The sequence below is a fragment of the Diorhabda sublineata genome, chromosome 7 (genome assembly GCF_026230105.1).
Source record: "Diorhabda sublineata isolate icDioSubl1.1 chromosome 7, icDioSubl1.1, whole genome shotgun sequence".
Taxonomy (NCBI): Eukaryota; Metazoa; Arthropoda; class Insecta; order Coleoptera; family Chrysomelidae; genus Diorhabda; species Diorhabda sublineata.
This window is the reverse complement of record NC_079480.1, coordinates 24,208,639-24,228,983: the sequence shown is the minus strand read 5'-3', so window position 1 is coordinate 24,228,983 and position 20,345 is coordinate 24,208,639. Positions and strand designations below refer to the sequence as shown.

The 20,345-nt window shown below is 33.7% G+C and overlaps 1 protein-coding gene across 2 annotated transcripts; it reads right to left on the bottom strand.

Annotated features, from left to right (window-relative positions):
- Positions 1–2,211: 2,211 nt before the first annotated feature.
- Positions 2,212–18,102, bottom strand: LOC130447029 (uncharacterized). 2 transcript variants are annotated; one of them, XM_056783634.1, is made up of 7 exons: positions 17,816–18,102; positions 13,835–17,064; positions 8,431–8,688; positions 6,440–6,611; positions 4,892–5,409; positions 3,206–3,552; positions 2,212–2,798 (listed from the first exon to the last, which is right to left on the bottom strand). In XM_056783634.1, exons 2-7 carry the CDS (start codon positions 13,853–13,855, stop codon positions 2,600–2,602), a joined length of 1,515 nt encoding a protein of 504 aa, XP_056639612.1. In that variant the 5' UTR covers positions 13,856–17,064; positions 17,816–18,102; the 3' UTR covers positions 2,212–2,599. The 2 variants fall into 2 exon arrangements, with proteins under 2 accessions (XP_056639612.1, XP_056639613.1); XM_056783635.1 differs by having other exon boundaries at positions 16,979–17,064; positions 17,816–18,080.
- Positions 18,103–20,345: the final 2,243 nt, after the last annotated feature.

The window sequence follows — 20,345 nt, the reverse complement described above, 5'->3', positions numbered from 1 at the left end:
CTTTCTATATACTCATCACTTTCTGGAATCTTCGGATTCGTGGAACTCTATTTTGTCGTAATCAAAACTTAAAAACTGCTTCTATAAAAACAGTAAGGAACCAATAGGAAACAAAATAGTTTAAACTAGTACGGACAGATAAAGAGAGGAACACCACAAATCATAATAAGGGAAGTAACAGAAACAAAAAGATATAAGAAAAGAAGAAAAGGAAGACTCATGCCTAAAACAAGTAGCATAGAAAGTGGGAAGATAAGGAAAAACAATATAACAGATGATTGAAGTATCAGAGGATCGGAAAGAGAGGAAAAAGTAGATGAAAGAAGAATGAAAACTAAAATCCTAATACTCTGATGATTGAAAGGGTATAAAGAGTTCTAGAGAATAGGAGGAAAAAATGAATATGTTACAAAAAATATTTATTCACCAAACTTTAGCTTCGATTAACATATTCGAATATGGCCGGCTTCCTCGTGGATTTACTGCACTTTCCTGTCTTATTAAAATAACAGGGCACCGTCCTCATTGGTTACTGATAATAAGAGGTATAGCTCCATTTACAATGTGGACACCGGTATCTTGGAAATTACCTCTACCATGTTCTTAGCCAGTTTCTTCATGTTGGGTTCCAACTCATAGTCTTTGAAGCGATTCCCATACTTTGAAACTCGTTTTTGGTTACCACTTCGCATCATTATACTGTAACCAATCCTGCAAAATGTCCCAATTTCCGTATCACAGATTCACAATCTTCATTTGTGTGTAAAGGGGTATGTTACTAACATAATTCTTATCGATTTTAATTTTGTATATCACTAATTTGGTATTATTTCATATATAAAGTGTCAAAATCCTTTTTGAAGCCAGTTCGTTTTGTCACAACTCAACAGTTTCACATATCGAGCTGTTTATAAAAGACAAAAATTGTTGTGAGATTGAGAAATTAATTCTTATCTACATGATCATATGTGAATCATATTAAACAAGCAGATGTTACAACAACCGACATAACCTCTAAATCTTTACAATTGATCAAAATTATCGACAACCACTGTATAACTGGCTCCAGAATTCAAATATTAAACGAGTATATGTTGTTTCTTCCATCTATATTATATTCTATTTTATTTCAAGTAATATTTATTTTTTTTTGTTTTTTGTGTACTTAGAAGATAAAAATTGTTAAACTCCAATTTTTACAGACATACAAAGTTTATAATAAAAAATATATTCCACGTTTTGTAGATTTATCATAAGATACAAGTGATTATATATAATAAATGTATAAAAAAATCAAAAGAATTATTTAACCCGAATTATTGCAATGACAAACTGTTTTGTCTTTAGAGACTATCTTTTACAGAAAATAACCTGTCATTCGTCATTAGAGACTGTCTTTAATAGAAAATCACCTGTTTTATATCATTAGAGACTGTCTTACAGAAAATAACCTGTCATTTGTCATTATAGACTGTCTTACAAAAGCCAAGGTCTTAATTTACTTATTTTTAAGAGAATTCATGAAAATACCCGATATATGTCGCTAGAAACGCCGTTTACATAAATACTTGTTCTTAATACTTAACCGAGTCTCCTTTATAGATATGTGATACAACAGCAAACTATTTGGTCTTTCACGAGTCATTAGACTGCCTTTTACAGTAAACAAGTTCTTAATTTTTCTATTTTTACGAAAATTCATGAAAATAACCGATAGATGTCGCTAGATCGCCGTTTACATAAATACCTGAGTATTGAATACTTAACCAGTTCTCAGTTCAAATTTTCCTATTTTAGAAAAATTGCCAATAGATGTCACTAGATGTCGATAAATACTCTTGAACTGACTGTCTTTTAAAAAAACATTTTTAAAGGAAACTGTTTTCATATTATCTTAATGATATAATACACAAAACAGTACAAATCATATAGTGTAGGAAAACTAAAAGGAATCATCTCATGATTTTAAACAATCGACAAAAAATACAGAAAAACAAATTTCAATCAAAAATTGACTTTTTCCATATGTAAATATTCTCGTCTTATTATGAGAGTACAGGTATAACCCCCATGGAATCTTACCAAAAATATGAAACTAATTAGAAAACCAAAAGCTATCCGTAATTGTAGGGGGTGATTTCACATTAATTAATATATTTGAAAGCTACAGGGTGACCTCATTTTTATCGAATCCAAAAAATAAAACAACTCTTAAGATTCTACAAAATATATCTTTAATAACAGTATATGCAGGTACATACATTTTAACAGTTTCGTGCGGTTAGTGTTCATCTTCATTAATATAATAAAAAAAATATGTATCAACACACAAGTCGATCTTACTATAAGATCTCAGGGTGAACCCAAATGAAACAAATAGCCAGGTCCACCCAAAAAAATACCCAAATCGATATAGTAAACGAACTAGTAAAAAATTATCATATAGTGTGTACCAAAATAAGTTTCTTATAGAAATTTGAAATCTATGAACACACTGTATGACTATATATTAAATTAAAAAAAAAACATAACAAATCTTCATAGTTTGCAAAGAAATATAGTTTCTATTAGATATGTTATGTTAAAATACTTATATCAACTACTTGTTAATCATTATTTTAAAAAGATTATCCCTAAAGTTAGTAACCATTTTTTCTAGTTCTTCAACTTGTGCTTTCAATTTAATATTACGGTTGTGAAGTTCATTTGCTTCAGTTTCCAATTCGGTTTCTTTCATTTTTCTCTTTAGTCGAGATTTTCTAGAAGCTTCATTGTTTTTATCTCTCAATTCTCTGTATCTGCAACAAAATAAAAACGTTTATAATGAGGGCTGCTGCAAGTTTGCCACTAGAGGAGCTAGTATAGAATGAGGTGTACGAATAGTAATGTCAAATGTCATCGTTTTTTTTCAGTGGCTTCAATACTTAATTATCGGTCCTTCTTATAGCTTTTGTCACCTTATTAATTTTTCCTATATTTTTCCATTATATCCATCTTTATCCCTTCATTTCTTTCTACCATCATTTTCTAGTGCATACAGGGTCTTCTTCAAAATTATCATTACTAGATTTAATACTTAACACGATACGGAAGAAAATAAAGAAACATAAGAAGAACGGAAGATTGAAGGTTGATCTAAAGGGATCGGAATAAATGTTGAAGGAAAAGAAGAACATAACGCCTAAAATATCTGCCCAATACTCACTTTGAAATATCTGTATCTTTGGAACTTTCCGATGAAACAGATTCAGCTCTTTTAGGCGGCCTTCCCCTCGCTTTCCTTTTCGGTTTCTCTTCTTCCTCCTCGTCACTATCGACTTCTGTACAATACGACGTTTTACGTCTTCGAACTACATTCTTCGAAGTTTTCTTTATAGGTGGAACGTAATCTTCGTCGTCGTCGCTTAGCTGCCGTCGTTTTTTCGGTCGTTTTTCTGTCGATCTATTTAAAGTTGGTAAACACTCAGATTGGTTCGTAATAAACATAGGCGTCGGGGAAGGTGTTGTCGTAGTCGTCGTAAAGATGTCAGTGTTTACCAAATCGAGCTGATCCTGTAATAGACAAAGAATACTCATATCAGTCGGTCAAAAGTTACTATCGATGTTAATAGGCTTTACTTTATATACTACACCAAGATTCAAACAATTACTTTATCTGGTCCTCGAGCCTTCCATAGGTCGCTGATTCGTGTCCGGCTCGAAGGACCAGTCAATGTAATTGTGAGAATTGCTAATACTTGGAAATAAATTCTTTCTCATTGAACATCTTTATTTTACTCTTTTGGAAGGTTGTTTCTAGCGAATTATGGGAGTATTTGATTTTTGTTCAATTATTTTGACCAAAGAAAAGTTGTTACATCTCCTTTACAAATCATGACACAGCAACGTCTAGTTGTGTAAAAATGTGGTTAAGTTATTAGTCTTTTTTTCTCACATAAAGTTGTCGAATTGATCTGTGTAAAAGTTGAGTTAGGTTATTTTTTTTTTCTGTTACTTGTTTGCAACGTATCGAAAAAGAATTCCAGATTGATCAGGTAATATAAGGTGCGTTCAGGAAAGTACAAGACCTTAAACGTACTGTAAATATTGACATTTATAATTGTGTAATAGTGAGGTTAAGTTATTCATCTTTTCCTGTCACATATAAAGATCAATTGAATGAAAAAGAATTCCAGATTTTGATCAGATAATATCAGGTACGTTCGAGAAAGTTCAAGATCTTAATATCTTGTAGACGGACCATGAAATTTATAACTGTGTAAAAGTTAGGTTAAGTTATTCATTTTTTTCTAACACTTAAAGTTGGCAACAGATTTAAAAAGAATTCCAGATTTTGATCAGATAATATCAGGTGCGTTCGGGAAAGTACGAAACCCTCAATATCTTGTACCTCATGACATTTATAACTGTATAAAAGTGAAGTTAAGTTATTCATCTTTCCTGTCACATATAAAGATAAATAGATTGAATAAGAATTCCAGATTTTGATCAGATAATATCAGGTACGTGCTGGAAACCTCAAGATATTAAAATCTTGTAGGCGATGAAAAAGTTTCTGCCACTTGACGTTGGCAACGAGTTGAAAAAGAATTCCAGGATGATCAGATAATATCAGGTGCGTTGGGCTAAGTAGAAGATCTTGTATTTTTTTATGACATTCATAGCTGTGTAAAAGTTCTTCATCTTTTTCTGCCACATATAAGGATCAACAAATTGATTAATACGAGGTACGTTCGAGACCTTAAATTTCTTGTACGTAATGACATTTATAACTGTGTACAAATTAGGTTAAGTTCATCATCTTTTTCTTATTACATATAAGGATTATAAAATAATTCCAGACAGTATAGTAACAATTTGGTTGAAATATATGGAAACAAAACGAACTTACGTCGTTAACAAGATCTAAGATATTGAAACCGGTCGATTCCAAACTGACTACTTCGGCTATTATACTGGGCGTGTTAATATCATAAACATTAGATTGTTGTTTCAATCCAATATCCAAAAATAGTCGAGGTTTCGACGTTGAAGTCGATTCTTCGATTTCGTTGGGTGTTTCAACCGTCATTAAATTATTAGTGTCCATCGTAGGCGACGGATAAGAAGAATGTCCATTAGAATTAACACTAACACTATCGTTCATATCGAAATCGAACAAAGTAGCACTAGACGATTTCCTTTCGATGTATGTACCATTTTCTGATGTAGGTGAATATATAGTTGTATCATAATATTGTTGATTATTATTTGAAGTTGGAATATTTCGATGCGTGATCTCCGAATTATGTGACATATCGCCTTGGCGATTATTGCCGAGGTAGAGTGCATCGTATTTCAACTTTACGTGTAAATCTGCCTGGGCGTTTTTCTGATAGATGCTTGAATTGTAATCGAAAGCAGACTTATCTGGAAAAAAAAGTTGTCTTTAAAAAATGAAAAAAAAATATAAACAAACAGAAATTTCTACCAAGAGGTAAAAAAAAGGATTCGAAAAATTATATAATTCCAAGGATTTCTATAGGAATGAATAGGAACAATTGATACCAGATCCGCAAGGATGATTACAACATTTAGAAGAGTTGATGAAGGGTGTGATGATACAAACTGGGCTAGAAAATGATGAATTAGAACACGAGGACCTTAAAGAAATAGAGAAACTTACAGATGATTGAATTTTCATAGAAATAGATGTAGAGGAGTTGGATGAAGTCTAAAAAAGGGAGAAAGTACCACAAAAGATCTGTGAATTAATAAAAAAAATATGGAGAAAAAACAACTGAAAAAAAAAACGTGGAGTATAATGGCGACTAATTGGTGTATCTTTAGGTTAATTATTCAAAATATGCTTATGGAAATGTATTACAAAAAGTTGGAGAATTTTGAGGAGGGGTTTCGAACAAGAAGAGGGAACATCAGTACAGATATTGTCTATAAAAATGGTGCAATATTTGGGGAAAACATCAAGGGGAATTGACTCAAGACGGAAGAATATCGAACCATATATTCACCACAAAAATGAAATATCAAGACGGTTTTAGACAAAAAGGAGGAACTTCAGACGAGATAATCACCATAAAAATGATGTAAAATTTGTGGAGGAATATCAATAGGATTTTGGACAAGACATTTAAAGTGTTTAAGATGAGACAGAGGAATGTCAGATTAAGTTATTCGCCAAAAAAATTATGCCAAATTTGCAAGAAATATCAAGGTGGTGTTAGACAAGGGGGAAGAACAAAAAACTAGGCAAAATGTTGGACTTCACTTACTGTTTATCGACTTATACAAGCTTATGACTTTATTTTGAGGTTGGGTGATAAGGGAAGACAAAAAAAGGAGAAAAAATACAAAAGGAAAAGTAGTTTTGATACATTCACAAATGATCTGAAAAAATAATAAAAGAAAAAAGTAATGAGATTCTAAAAAAAATACTTACCAAAAATCGGTGTTTGAAGTTCATGTACGGAATTTGAGATTATTTGTCTTTGTGAAACGAATGGGGAGAGATCTCCAAATTCCTCCATTTCCAATTTGATTCTCTTTTGGGTCTCGTAAAACATGCCTCCGTTTATTGCGGATTGGCTTGGTGGAGTGGCACTGGATTCGACCTATACCAACAAAAATTTAAAATTATAAACAAAAAAATAACAATTTTTTAATAAATATTAAATCATTTTATTCGTCAAAGCATAAAAATTTATATATTTAAAACTTATTTGTTTTGTTTTAAGCGTCTTGATTATTAAAATAAAAGCTACAAAACGGGGAATAAATCTTCGAAGCGTTTTCTATGATGTTTGACCTAAATTTAAAGATACAAATATAATTTTCCAAAAAGCTAACAACGGGTCATACAAGACGGTTTTAAGAAGAAAAATAATTTCAATATGTCAACCATTTAGACATGAATTATGGATTCCGATTGCTCTTCAACTTTAAAAAGTTTGTTGTGCCAATCCCAACGTTCTGATGTAGGAACTGAAATTTCGTTTAGGTCTATTGGGATCCTTATAAAATCTTTTATTGTCAACAACAGCTTCCCATTCACTAGTTCCAACAAGACCAGGTCCTTTAGATCTACTATGATCCACATCAAAATTGTTTTCGTCAACAATAGCTTCTCCAACCACTAGAATTCTGATAAAATTTGGTACCTATGCTGGTTTAAAGAGGATTGTATCTTTGATCCAACAAGATCATGTGAACAGAAATGTTCTTTAGGTCTACTGGAACCAGGTGAACAGAAATTTCCTTCAGGTCTACTGTGGTCCTCATCAAATTTGTTTTCGTCCACAATAGCGTCTCCATCCACTAGAGTTCTGATAAATTTGGTATCGAACCAAGTTTCTGGAATGTTGTATCTATGCCGCTGCAAGACCAGACGTCAAAATTGTTGAAACTTGAATCCTTCAGTTTTTTAGGAAAAATTGCAACGAAGAGGGATTCAAAAACTAGATAAATTGAGGTTAGATCCTCCTATCCACACAATCCACATTCATACATTCAATGGTATTATTGGGTGTTTCCTGATGCAGCAGAGCATTTGTAAGGAAATTTTTGCTATGCTTTACTGAGATCTAAATATTTTTTGGATCTAGTGGTATTAAGATCCAGAAAGCCACAATCACTTCCTGTTTGCTGCTTCTTCCAAAACTTTTATAAGAGGAGAATCTTTCTACGCCACAGAAAGACTCCTCAACCTTAAACAAAAATAGAATATGGTATTTCTATTTTGACAATAGATCTTTGAATTTTCTTTTTCGTACTAACAAAGTTATAGCCTTGATCTAGACAAAATGGAGTGGAATGTAGCCAATGTATGTAACCCACATAGCTGGCAACTGGAACCCTGAACTAGAGGACTCAGAAGCTAACCTAGGTAAGAACCAGTTAACCACTGACAGGACATGAACTTGCGTTAGGAATCCATTACAGATTAAGCTTTGGAGGAAGGGTAAGAGGCATGCCTCCACTCATATGGATGCGACCCTCAGATTGAGCATCTTCTCATCAACTCCAGAAGGAAAATCTTGGAATTTGACCTAGTTGAAGAGTCTTGCATTAAAGCCTTCGACGTCTAAAGGTTACTCCAGTTTTGGAGAGCCTTTAGGAGCAAGATGTAGAGAGAATAAGATGACTACCCATCCAATTAGGCTTCTCATAGTTTCAAAAGATGACACAAAATCTTAAGTTGAAGAAAGAAGTTTCATCTTCTCATCATCTGGTTAAACCTAGCCAAAATGTGAATTGAAAAGAATTTAGAATAAGAAACACTTGAAACAAAACGGTTTATGATAATATACTAATGATTTTTGTGCACTGAAGATCTAAAATGATGAGATCATGTATATAGATATATAAATATAAAATGGAGAAGGTACTGGTACAAATCTGTTCGGTGCGTCCCGTTTCTCGCGGCGATCTTACCTTGAGCGGAATATCGGTTCGTAGCGTTAGAGAGCGCAAATCTGTACTGTCTAATAGCGGATTCACGTCGTACGGATTTACACAAACGTACGAATCCAAATCCGCAATTTCGTTTCCAAGAAATTGCTCTTTGTCCATTATAGGGCCTGTCGTTATCGTACCACAAATGTTTATTTCTTGCCGATTTGTGGGAAACACTTTCTCGGTAGGATCCACATAAGTGGGTAGTTTTGTTGGCAGCGGCCATGCTGACAGGGACTAAAAATATAAATAAACATAAATAGTATGCGGTATATGTTAGTGTAGAAAAATTAACGCCGGTTCGTCTGAAAAATAACAATATTTGAAATGAAATTATATAGAATCAAATTCGATATTTCGCAGAATCCTTAAAAAAAGTTTTTATAACCGGAATATTGTTACAAACACGCCTACAGACATATACCGTGAAGCAGGTCCTGTTCCAATATATTAATCGACGCTATAGAGGCCTTTTTGTTGGTTTACGGCAATCTAGAGATTTCAAGAAATCGAATTATATAGAATGCGGTTGATTATATATAAGCATAGTCTACAGGCCGAAGTTATTAAGTGGAAAGTATTGATAGTATATAAAATCGAGTTTCTAACAGCCGTACAGAGCTAGCAAACAATTTAATGAGTATTCGGGGGCGGCTAGTGCATAAGCGCAAAGGACATATAACCTCCCCGTAGTCCGGATCTAGCTGTAATTGTTTCTTTCAAAAGAGAACATTTGACAACATATCCGGCGCTGTATGTCACAGATTTTTTGAAATTATAAGAGGCAGGTTTCAAAATATAGTAAAAAAAACATTCAATGGCGCCTAAAGGATAATACAGACCGAAAAATCGGAGCCAGAAAATCTGACAGGTCATTCTAGAATGATGAAGACATTGACAAACTAATGAACCAAATTCATAGAATAATGGGCATGAGATCCCAGTCGAAGTGATATAAAGATGGTTCAAAGCTAGTGAAAGAAACTGGAAAATGTAATCTCTCCAAACCACTGGGTAAATCACTCGTATGTGCTCAGGAATGTGTGGAGAGACTTGAATGCAATTGCAATACAATCTAGAAGCGCTAGCTAACATAAAGAATTTAACCTTAATATGGCTACAAGTCCACCAGGGTATACCGGGCAATGAAGAAGCAGCCAGCCTTTCCAAATAAGAGCAACGGCTCCATATTTTGAAGCAAATCCCTAGTTTGGCGTCATAAGATACCATATCAATAACAATTTGAATAAATGGTCAAGGAATCAGATTGTTAAAGAAACTGCGGGTTATAAGTCTGAGAACCTTCTCTTGATGTCCAGATGCGACATTAAGGCATAGCAAAAAACGACAACTGCAGCTTCTGCGAGCTACCCAGAGCATCTGTCCACCAGCCCATTTCATCGAAGAGCTTGTGTACCTCGAAAGTGCAGTGCTAATACCTAAGACATAAAAACCACAGAAAAATAGCCGTTTTTGAGAGAACTCTACGTATTTTGGAGGAAGAACAACGAGATGCAGCGACTTGTACAAAATCTTCAAGGTATAGGTGCAGATTGGCCGAAGTGGCACCCCAAACAATTTACAAGTGAATACACTTCCTTTAAGGATACATATAAATCGAATTTGACTCTGTATTTGTGCTAATTTTCCAAAACAATGCAAGAAATTTATAAATTTTCATGATTAAGTTAAAAGAATTACCGGTATGAATTTATTCATTATTTAACTACTGTTTCAATTAAAAATAAAAAAAAATCATCAATCATCCCATCACATGATAACCTATTATGTATAGGTAACCGTTAGAAACTGAAAAATCTTATAATAGAAACCCGAATTTTTAAGGGACTCATTTCGGTATTAAATTAGATCGTGTCGATCTCCGCGTGGTGATTAAATACGTTTAAAAGAGTTGACCACAACGTCAATTAACAAAAATCTTGTGTATACAATCGTGGAGTTTGCAGTATCATAAAGAAGGGAATAAATAAGTCTAAATCTGGTGTACAGGCGAATATTCAGATGGAACATCCAAAACAACTAGCATACCAGAAGATGTTGAGGAGTTAGGCTGTTTCCACATTTTCTTCTGATAATATGGAATTATTTTTGTGACAATAGGGTATATAATACTATAATCCACATAGTTAGCTAGTAAAAAAGTGGTAGAGTGGATGCCTGGACATACAGACCCGAGAGTTAATCAAGCTAGTTGCAGCGGGAATTCCTTCAGATTGAGGAACACCTTGAGCTGTTAAACGTAACGAGATACCAAATTAATAACAATCTGAATAGATGGCCAAGGAATCAAATTACTGAAGAAACTGTGCAGGTTATAAGTCTAAGAACCATCTCTTGATGTCCAGAAACGACATTAAACTGCTGGTCTTCTAAGAAGATCTAACAACTCAAATATTACTTAAAGGCATAGCAAAAAACAACGACTGCAGATTCTGAGAGCCACCCAAAGCTCCTCTGGATGCCTGGATATAGAGACTCGAGTGCTAATCAAGCTAGTTGCAGCGGGAATTCCTTCAGATTGAGGAACACCTTGAGCTATTTAACGTAACGAGATACCAAATCAATAACAATTTGAACAGATCGCCGTGGAATCCAATTACTGAAGAAACTGTCCAAGTTAAAGTCTTAGAACCTTCTCTTGATGTCCAGAAACGATATTAAACTGGTTGTCTTCTCAAAAAAGTCTTCTAACAAGTCAAGTAGTATCTTCAGGTATAGCAAAAAAATAACAACAGCAGATTCTGAGAGCCACCCAGAGTTCCTCTGGATGCCTAGACATAGAGAATTTAGAGCTAACCAAGCTAGTTGCTGGGCGAATTTCTTGATATTGAGGAGCACCTTGAGCTGTTTAACATAAAGATTGTCCCGGGACTCAATTTTTCACAAAAAGATAATAGAAACTACTATAAACTCGTCCTGATACGGGATAAAATACATATCCGGCACAGAAATAGAAAAAAATATATTAATACCCGCTATAACACAAATGGTTTTACAAGAGTCGCGAATATTTTTTACACTATCGTAATTACGAAAAATAGGGTAAAACGAAGTACCGCGATAATTAAAATTTGAAAAAAAAAATTAGAATGAAATTCAATATAGTAATAAAAATGGAAATTTTTAGAAAATATACCTGCGGCATAATCTTCTAACCTAAAACATATCGAAAACAAAAATACGCATTAGTAACATTTTTTTATATATATATAAAAGTAGTTCTGAAGAAAGTTTTAACTATGAAAAAAAAATATTCATTTCAAATATCGATTTCAATCCGACTAAAATTAATTTTAGAAAAAACCCGAGCTGTTGAATTCTAATAGCAATCGAAAACACCAAAAAAATAAATACAAACACTATTAATTTCGACTTGAAGCGTAATACGAGGGTTGATGCATAAGTCAGACGAACTATTTTACTTTTTATATACGTCTATGGAAATTTTGCAGGTATAGTGTGAATCCAGAGCAACAGATGGCTCTGTAATAACCAGAAATCAATCTCTCAGTAAATTGTGCGGCTGTATGTATTACAAGATCGCGGCTTGATTATGTGTGGCATAACGTAGGCACGTTTCAAGCTCGTGCTACGACCGCCGTCCCGCAACGTATTTTCATTCATTTTTTGATGTGTAAAGGCATTAACAACACGAACATTCTTCGACGTTTACGAGATGAATTCGGTAGTAAATGCCTGAGTAGGTCTACTGTATTTAAATAGTCCAAAACGTTCATACTACAATCGTCGACCGCGAATCACACTAGACAAAATTCGCCGCGTTAATCTACTCATTTTGGAGGACCGTAGGATGAATGTTCGATAAATTTCAGCTGAACTCGGCGCGTTTCTTAACGCTAATCTACTGACGAAACATGAGTAAACTCCCGAAAGCAGGATGTCTAAAAAGTGGATGAAGAAGAATGAAGGGTCCCCAGCCAAAGCGAAAACAACCAGGTCCGCGGATAACATTACACGAGGGCCGTTTTTTTTCAACCTCCGATCGCTCCGTGTAGACGCCACGGGAGCAGAAGAAAGCGGGCATGCGCTGTAGGCGTTGTCAGTCAGTCGGCGTTGTGCTACAGTCAAGTAAATAGGCAATATTGCTGCAGAAATTCATCGGAGAATGAGTCGTGTGTATGGGGAAAACTTCATGAGTGATGGTGTTGTGCGTGAATGGTGTCGAAAGTTTAAAGGTGAAGGGGGCCAAGAACGCAAATCTGTCGTTTCAGATGACCTGGTTCAACGAGTTGACAGAATGGTTAAAGAAAATCGCAGATTCACCATTACTGCTTTGTCTACGGAATTTCCAGAAGTTTCAAGGTCTGTTTTGTTACTGAACGTTTAGGTTACATTGGCGGCAGCTTTCTTTAAAAAGGGGAATTGAAAAGGTTGTCCACAGATCTGACAAATGTCTCAATCTCTTACATAACGTGCCATAAATGTTGCATCTTACGCTAACACACGTGAAACAACAGAACTAATGCTAAAGATAGATTGAGCGAGGTATGGGAGCTTGTTCAAGTGGGCCCGAACGGCTAATAAAAAGAAAAAGAGCGTCGGTTTACCACTCTCCACCTCTCTCTCGATTCTGATTAGATAGCCATGACGTTGAAGTTTCGGTTGGTGGGACCGGCAAGATTTTATTAGTACATGGCGCTCTCTCTATTTTTAATATTAACTCTATGCGTGATCCCCGCTCGAGAACGGAGAAGAATCACAGCGCGAAGTGCGATTCTTCTCCAGGATAACGCGCGCCCTAATACCGCTCGATATAATATCAGAATTAGGGTAAGAGTTACTGAAGTCTGGACTTACCACACAGCGTCTTAGAAGCACTCGAAGGACAAAAATTCAACACCGACGTCGAGTTAAGAGTTTGTCCGAGTTGGACGAGGAATTCTTCGATACTGGTATCAGAAAGCTTTCGATGATAAATGAAAGTGTTACCAGCGTTTGTGTCTCGATCATATTTGATTCGCCCTTGTCAATTGTCAATGTCAAAGTTAATTAGTGGGAACAATGCCCTACTATACCGTCAATTAGTGACGAGAAACGTTCGAGACTAGTATTAATTGGGCGGACCGTCGTTACACGTGCCGAGTCGCTTCGTTCGCGCGGTCAGTTCAGTTCAAAAGTAGTGCGCCATCTAGGAGTGGACATTCGTCAACTTCTAAGGGATACCTTTAGTTGTCATTTTAGAAACGTCTCACTATGAAGGACGCTATTACAGAGCCATCTGTTGCTCTACAGATCTACATTATAAAATAGTTTCGGTGACTTATTATCCTACTCTCGTAATAAAACACTCGATTTTTTCTAATAGAGAAATAAATTAGATTCAACAGGTGTCATATGTTACCATAGCGAAATAATAAGACATTTTTTTGTCAATACTGTTTCAAGGAAATCATAAATGTCAAAAGTTCCATGTGATTCCCCTCCATCGGTAGTCAAACTATGAGGAACGGTCTCTATTTGACTGCATCGTAATGCACGTATCTTCTCACTAAAAATTTTTATAAAATGGTAGTAACCAAATAGTCACCATTGTAAGGTACGCTCACAATATGGTTGACGATGTCTCGCGATATTCACGAATTAGTAGATAGATTTGTTGGTTTCAAATTATTCCTCACATGGCACTTTTTAAATTAATGCGTTATACTTAACTTTTTCGTATATTTCGAATATTTTTGATCGATGTGACAATATATTGTCAAATCTTCAATTTAACTATTTTTTTTTTATTAAACCACTTAAATGAAAAAACGAAAAGATCAAGAAAGGAACCCCCAAGAGAATGTGGTTTCCACAGGACGACACCACCTGCCGCACTCACTCAATAATCGATTTATCACGTCGAATAATCGATATTCCGGTATCAACTGCTCGCTAAATCGTGAGTTGTGGTAGTTTCATTTCTTAAGGCTCTTTTACGCAACTTTGTATTGATTGGGCGTTCACGATAAGCGATAAAAACGCGCGTTTAATTTCGCTGTTATCGCGTTTTTTCACTTATGAATTAACTCCGCTTCTAGAATCAAACGACGTCCTTGAAATGACATAGTATCAAATGAAAATCAGAAAATTTGACCAACGTTGGTGTATTAGGAAAGACGCAAATCGAAATTAAGAGAATTTTAGCGCCTATCGACAAGGCGATTCGCGTAATACGACAAACGCTTAGCGTTGTAGACGTTACACAGTTGGCAGATGAAAAGTTGGTAGTAAGAGACCACAAGAATTCATCGTCTTCTTCTGATTCAGAACTTGAAACTAACAATATATTTTTTATCGTGAAGTCAATTTAAATACTGCGCCATATGCGCATCAGCTCACGTACGTGTCGTGTCTCTCGTGTCACATTAATGACAATGTTTCATTGTCCGTACGTATTTTTTCTGCCACCTGGTATAATCCTCAATTTGAGTCTTACTTTAGCGAGTTTCTAACTATTTGAATGCGCGAATAAAGCGACTAAACCGCGCGCGTGAAGCGCGTTCAAAGTTAGTCCAGGAGCAATTCATAAATCTTTTGTTTCGTCCTTTTTATAATCCATTTCAGCGTAAGAAACTACATTTTTACAATTGAAGATACGGATAAAATACACGCGATTACAACGCGTCTATATCGTTTGTAACGATTTGAGCGCGCGTACAAACGGACTAAGCCGCGCACGTGTTCACAGTTTGACTTTGAATTGAATCGAAACCGCAGAGAATTTATATGCGCGTCTGTATCGACATATTTTAACGTGCAAACTTTCGCGAATAAAGCGATGTAGACAGCAAAGTTTTCTGTAATACAGACGCGCAACTACAGCGAACGTTCAGCACGTTTAATCCGATTTCAATGCGCGAACAAAGTGTCGCATTTGTTCGTGAAGTTTTAGGACTGACGACTACGGAACGCTCCTTTAAGCAACTTCAGCGCGTTTTTATCGTCTCATTAGTGCGTTTAGACCGGTTCAAGCACGTTTACAAAGCGATTTGAACGCACGCAAAACGCCTTCGTTGTTGCCCTCGCTTGCGAATGTTGTAAACTCGGTTTACAGACGCAAAATGAGTTCTTGAAATGACGACTACGTACGCGTCTATATCGCTGTAGCAGTGCAATACATACGCGCGACTATGGCGCGCCTTTATCGCTGTATAAGTGCGTTTATTTGAATCAATTGTGTCATTTAACAAATTCCAACGCGCCAACAAATTCCATATAAGAGTTTTTTATCCATAACAGTGTAAACACTCTTGAATCAACTCACTCGATTTCACCAACATCTAAAAACCTGACGAAAACGCTGAAATTGCAGTATTGCGATACATACGCGCGACTATACCGCGTTTCTATCGCTTGTACAGATTTTGAAGAGTGAGTAAAGCGATTTAAACGCGCTCGTGAAGAGCGTTCGAAATTCGGCCAAAATTTTATTAAAACGTTACAAACGCACGCCGGCAGTGCGGGTAAAGTACGGGTGTGTCGCATTTGTCTGCGAATTAGTTAAAAATTGTGTATAGGGTCTTGTGCATCAAGGTCAACGATAATGAAAATGGCATAAAAAAATATATACATAATCCTAGGCATGTTTAATTCAAAATATTACTCCTATTTGAAAAGAAAATAGTGTAATCTTATTGAGACACCCTTTATAAGAACTAAAATTTATCTACGAGACGAAAAGTTTTAGTTTCCAATCGGAACAAAAAATAAATTATTTTTGTTTTAAACACAAATTGAAAATCGATTTTGTAATGAAAATAGGGAAAAATATTTTTACCCAAACGGTACCTCAGCATTAAAATTTAATTATCAAAATATCGCTTGACGAAAATCTCCCTTATCGAACGGTTTTTGACCTTGAATAATGATAAAACTGGTAATTAAGATAATATTATCAGGCTTAATATTCCTTAGCAACAACTGTATATACTAAGGAAAAAATTATACCAATTCTCTAGACCAAAGTACAATTCCTATTAACCTAGCGGAGTTGTACGACCAAAAAAAAAATAATTGACGCAATTTCAAATTACATGAATAAATCGTTAAATCGAAAACTTAACCTCCACATATCGGTTCAAAAATATTCGAAATTATTTCGACAGTTATTTTCACAGAACGACACGAATTTTCCTGAAAAAATTTCAACTTACCTTTCACACTTTTGAATCGTTATGTGATTAACAATCTGAAACATACTCGGCATTGGATTCGTTTGAAAAGAACGACATCTTATCAAATAAACCAATGGCACTACCATACATCGCAGAATATCTTCTATTCCGCATAAATGAAAACTATTTAATTCGAGCATATTTTTTTAAATTGACACAAATACGCGAATAAAAATACGCTGCGATGTTAATAACCTACTAATCCCGTTACTACCGATTATTTCAAAAACGCTGGTGAGGAAAAAAAATAAATTAAGACATATTAACTAAACAGCATAAAAAGAAAACAATGAATTAAATGAAATATTCGTATATAGTATAATACTTACAATAAATTCGCCTTGTCCTCTTCTAAAAATGTTGACTTCTAAAGAATCCTTAGCAGGAATTGAGTTGAGTGTGTGTACCCCTCAACCTGATTATAAAATTTATACGTTACCAAAACCAAAGCTTTTTAATTAAACAATTTATTTGAATGCAAATACGGTCCTGTTTTCATTATTAATTTCACATTCCTAATATGTACAATTCATAATTAAAGCTATACAATGAATTTTAAATGAAAATTTTTTTATCGTTTAGAAAATATTTTTAATACGCCACTGAATTTCAAATATAAATTCATACCGGAAATTTGACAACCCTGCTACACCATTAATTTTGCTGTTTCATGTTAAACATATTGGAAACTTGACAACAATACGTTTCGAAATTTAGTGTTTAAAATTTTAAATATACACAAAAAGTTAATAAAACCTACTCAATTATAAATTGTAAATAGTAAATTTAGTGATATAAATCTAAAAATGTTATTTATAGATTTGTTGTTACCCCAATATGTTCGTACTACATCGAGAATGTTCGATTACGTAGCAAATATACAAGGTTATGATAATATCTTGATTATGTTTTATAAAAAAAATTACTTATCGCAAGTCAATACTTGAAATTTTCGTAATAATTAACTAAAATATTCTATAAAAAAATTTTAGATAAAATAATCAACATTATTCGACACAATATTAACCAAATAGTATTAGTACATATGACGCAATACTCAATTACTTTATCCTTGAAATTATTTCCATATGTTACAATCGCAATCAGTATTTAGTTCAATTGTAACGTAAATCCGTGATATTAAAACATTCGTCAAGGTTACTTACTCGAAAAAGCGGTTATAGGTGCTCCTCCTTATAAAGTATTTAGAAATTAAACAACTTGTTAAACAAATATTACAAGTTGGAACAGAAAAATAACACAAGTAACAACAATTTAACTAGATTTTAAACAATATTCACACTGAAACGAACGTTTAGAATCTCCAAGCTTCCCTCCAGTAACCTTGGTGCACGAATGACAATCTAAAACTGAAGGAATTACGATATAATGTGTCGAACGACTTTCGTGAACCTTCGATCCTAAAGACAAAGATGAAAATTTCATTCTGTCACTGTTTTACTCACAGCGAAGATACGCCCGACGTTTAAACTGAGGTCATTGTTAACCAATCGCGAATTAATGTCACGAGTAGATGGTATCGTGACTGTGAGTCACTTTTGGGGGCAGGCGGGAATAATTCTCCGAATTCTCCTCTTCTAGTACATTCCATTACAAAAGTTGTAGCTCCAGTGGCGAGGAAAAGAAAGTTGATTTCGCAAAAATTATAATCGAATTAACATAGTTTATTAACATATTTTGAGAAATTGTGGCGTCATATTGGTAGGAATTATATTACAAATAAATTATAGTTTAAAAAACTGAGAAACACGTTTTTAGCAATAATTAAATTAAAAAGTAAAAAATAATTTTTGACATAGAATAAAATTACTGATGAGAAAATTATTGTCACTATTATATCGTGCTACACATAGGCCATCTAGGCCCATAGCATGATAATAATTTTCTTCCATTCTTTTCTATTTATTGTCTTCACTTTCCACGACCTCGTCTCGCCATTAGATTAGATTAGAAATTTATTAATCTTGGCGGATCTATTCGGGATAATAGGATATTTTGATTGAATTATTGTCAGTTTTTGACAAATGTGGAAAGTTTAAATTAATTTTGATCGCTCAAAGTAGGGCAAAATTGAGGTCAAAAAGTGTTAATAACTTCTACCCACAAGTGTTCAAAAAACGTTTTTATGTAATACTACTAGTTAGTAGATATACGTGATCATTAAAAAATGATCATTTCAAGGTTAGATTAAAACACAGGTCAACGGAATGGAAATACCTACCTATTAAATTCAAACTGTTAATTATAAGCTTGTGAAAAAATGCTAATTTTGAACAGATTTCTAATTTCAACATGTTTTTTGCAGTACACTCTGATTAAAAATATTTTGGAACTTGAAGTAAATGATGATGAAACATTTATTACAGGACCGTATCTTGGACAAACATTAATAGTTATCTTTATAAGATAACTTAATATAATAAAATAAAAAACCACTTCGCGACCGGATATTTTGTATATTTCCTGTCATAATTGAAACAGGTTGCCAAATCCTAAAAATATTAATCTGGTGATTATAAAGATTTAGTTTAACTTTAACTCTTTATTTAAATATATGTCAATTATTTAAGTAAATATTAATTATCTACAATTAAGTTGTCTAAATATTGTTTGATGTGAGTCTTCTAGACTCATACAAAGATTTTTAACTATACAAAGTGAAAGAACAAAATTGGTTAATAGTGCACTCAATCGGCTAAAGAACATTATATTTCAAGTATGTCAACGGCGATGATATAAAAAAATTCAAATAATTATAGCTTACAAAGGCATACAATTTGAAAACAAAGCGACTAATAACATCTTATAAATCAGGCAACATTGCAAAGATGGAATCTTCTTTTACACTAGGCTTGTCTCTAATTTTGAATAACTATTTATGAATATATAAATATTAGACAACTCTTGAGTTTTATAAAAACAATTTACAGTATATTACACTCACAGATGTCATTCGCTAGAAAATTATGTCTCCATTTACGGTTTTCTATACTAGTTTTGCCGTATTGCCATTAGATGGTGCCACTATCGTATTTGTATAAATTATTTGTATTTTATCTCAATGATGGACAATGACCTGTACTTACAAATCTCAAACACCAAAGGCAATTACTAAATTTGTCTTCATAAATTAAACTATTCAATTAAATTATTTGTTAAATATGAAATTATTTGTTAAATATGAAATTATTTAGTGTAGATACGAGAAAATTAAAGAAGTCATAATATATGAATTAAAATAGAAATATGCGCCATTTGCGACAAAGCCATATTAAAATAATTAAAATATAATGTTTTGGGTTTGTATTGTTAATTTCTTGATATTAAAATTGTCTTAAATTAAGTGACGTAAAAAATTTATCACTTGATTGGCGTATATGATAATTATGTTTCAGTAGCAACTCTTTAAACAATGTAGGTCACCTACTTTTTGAGAATATGAGACGAACTCTTTAAATAAAAACGACAAAAAACTTACATTTTCCTGTGGATTTTACACTTTTTGTTATTAGTATTTAACGCGTCTGTATTAAGTTTTCACATAAATTAATTTTTATAAAATGATTCATTTTTTAATATTTATTTTTATGATGCAATATATTCAGCAACTTGCGAAAAAAATTTATTCTGTATATTATAAATTTTCCCCACAACAATTATAATGATAATAGAATC

What these genes read in the sequence shown, in the direction of transcription:
- LOC130447029 (XM_056783634.1), bottom strand. Translation starts at nt 13,855, where the DNA reads ATGTCTTATTATTTCGCTATG. An exon ending in TGTCTTATTATTTCGCTATG is followed by an intron (nt 8,689 to 13,834) that starts GTAACATATGAC and finishes TTATATTTTTAG; the next exon opens with TCCCTGTCAGCATGGCCGCT. An exon ending in GAACCGATATTCCGCTCAAG is followed by an intron (nt 6,612 to 8,430) that starts GTAAGATCGCCG and finishes TTGTTGGTATAG; the next exon opens with GTCGAATCCAGTGCCACTCC.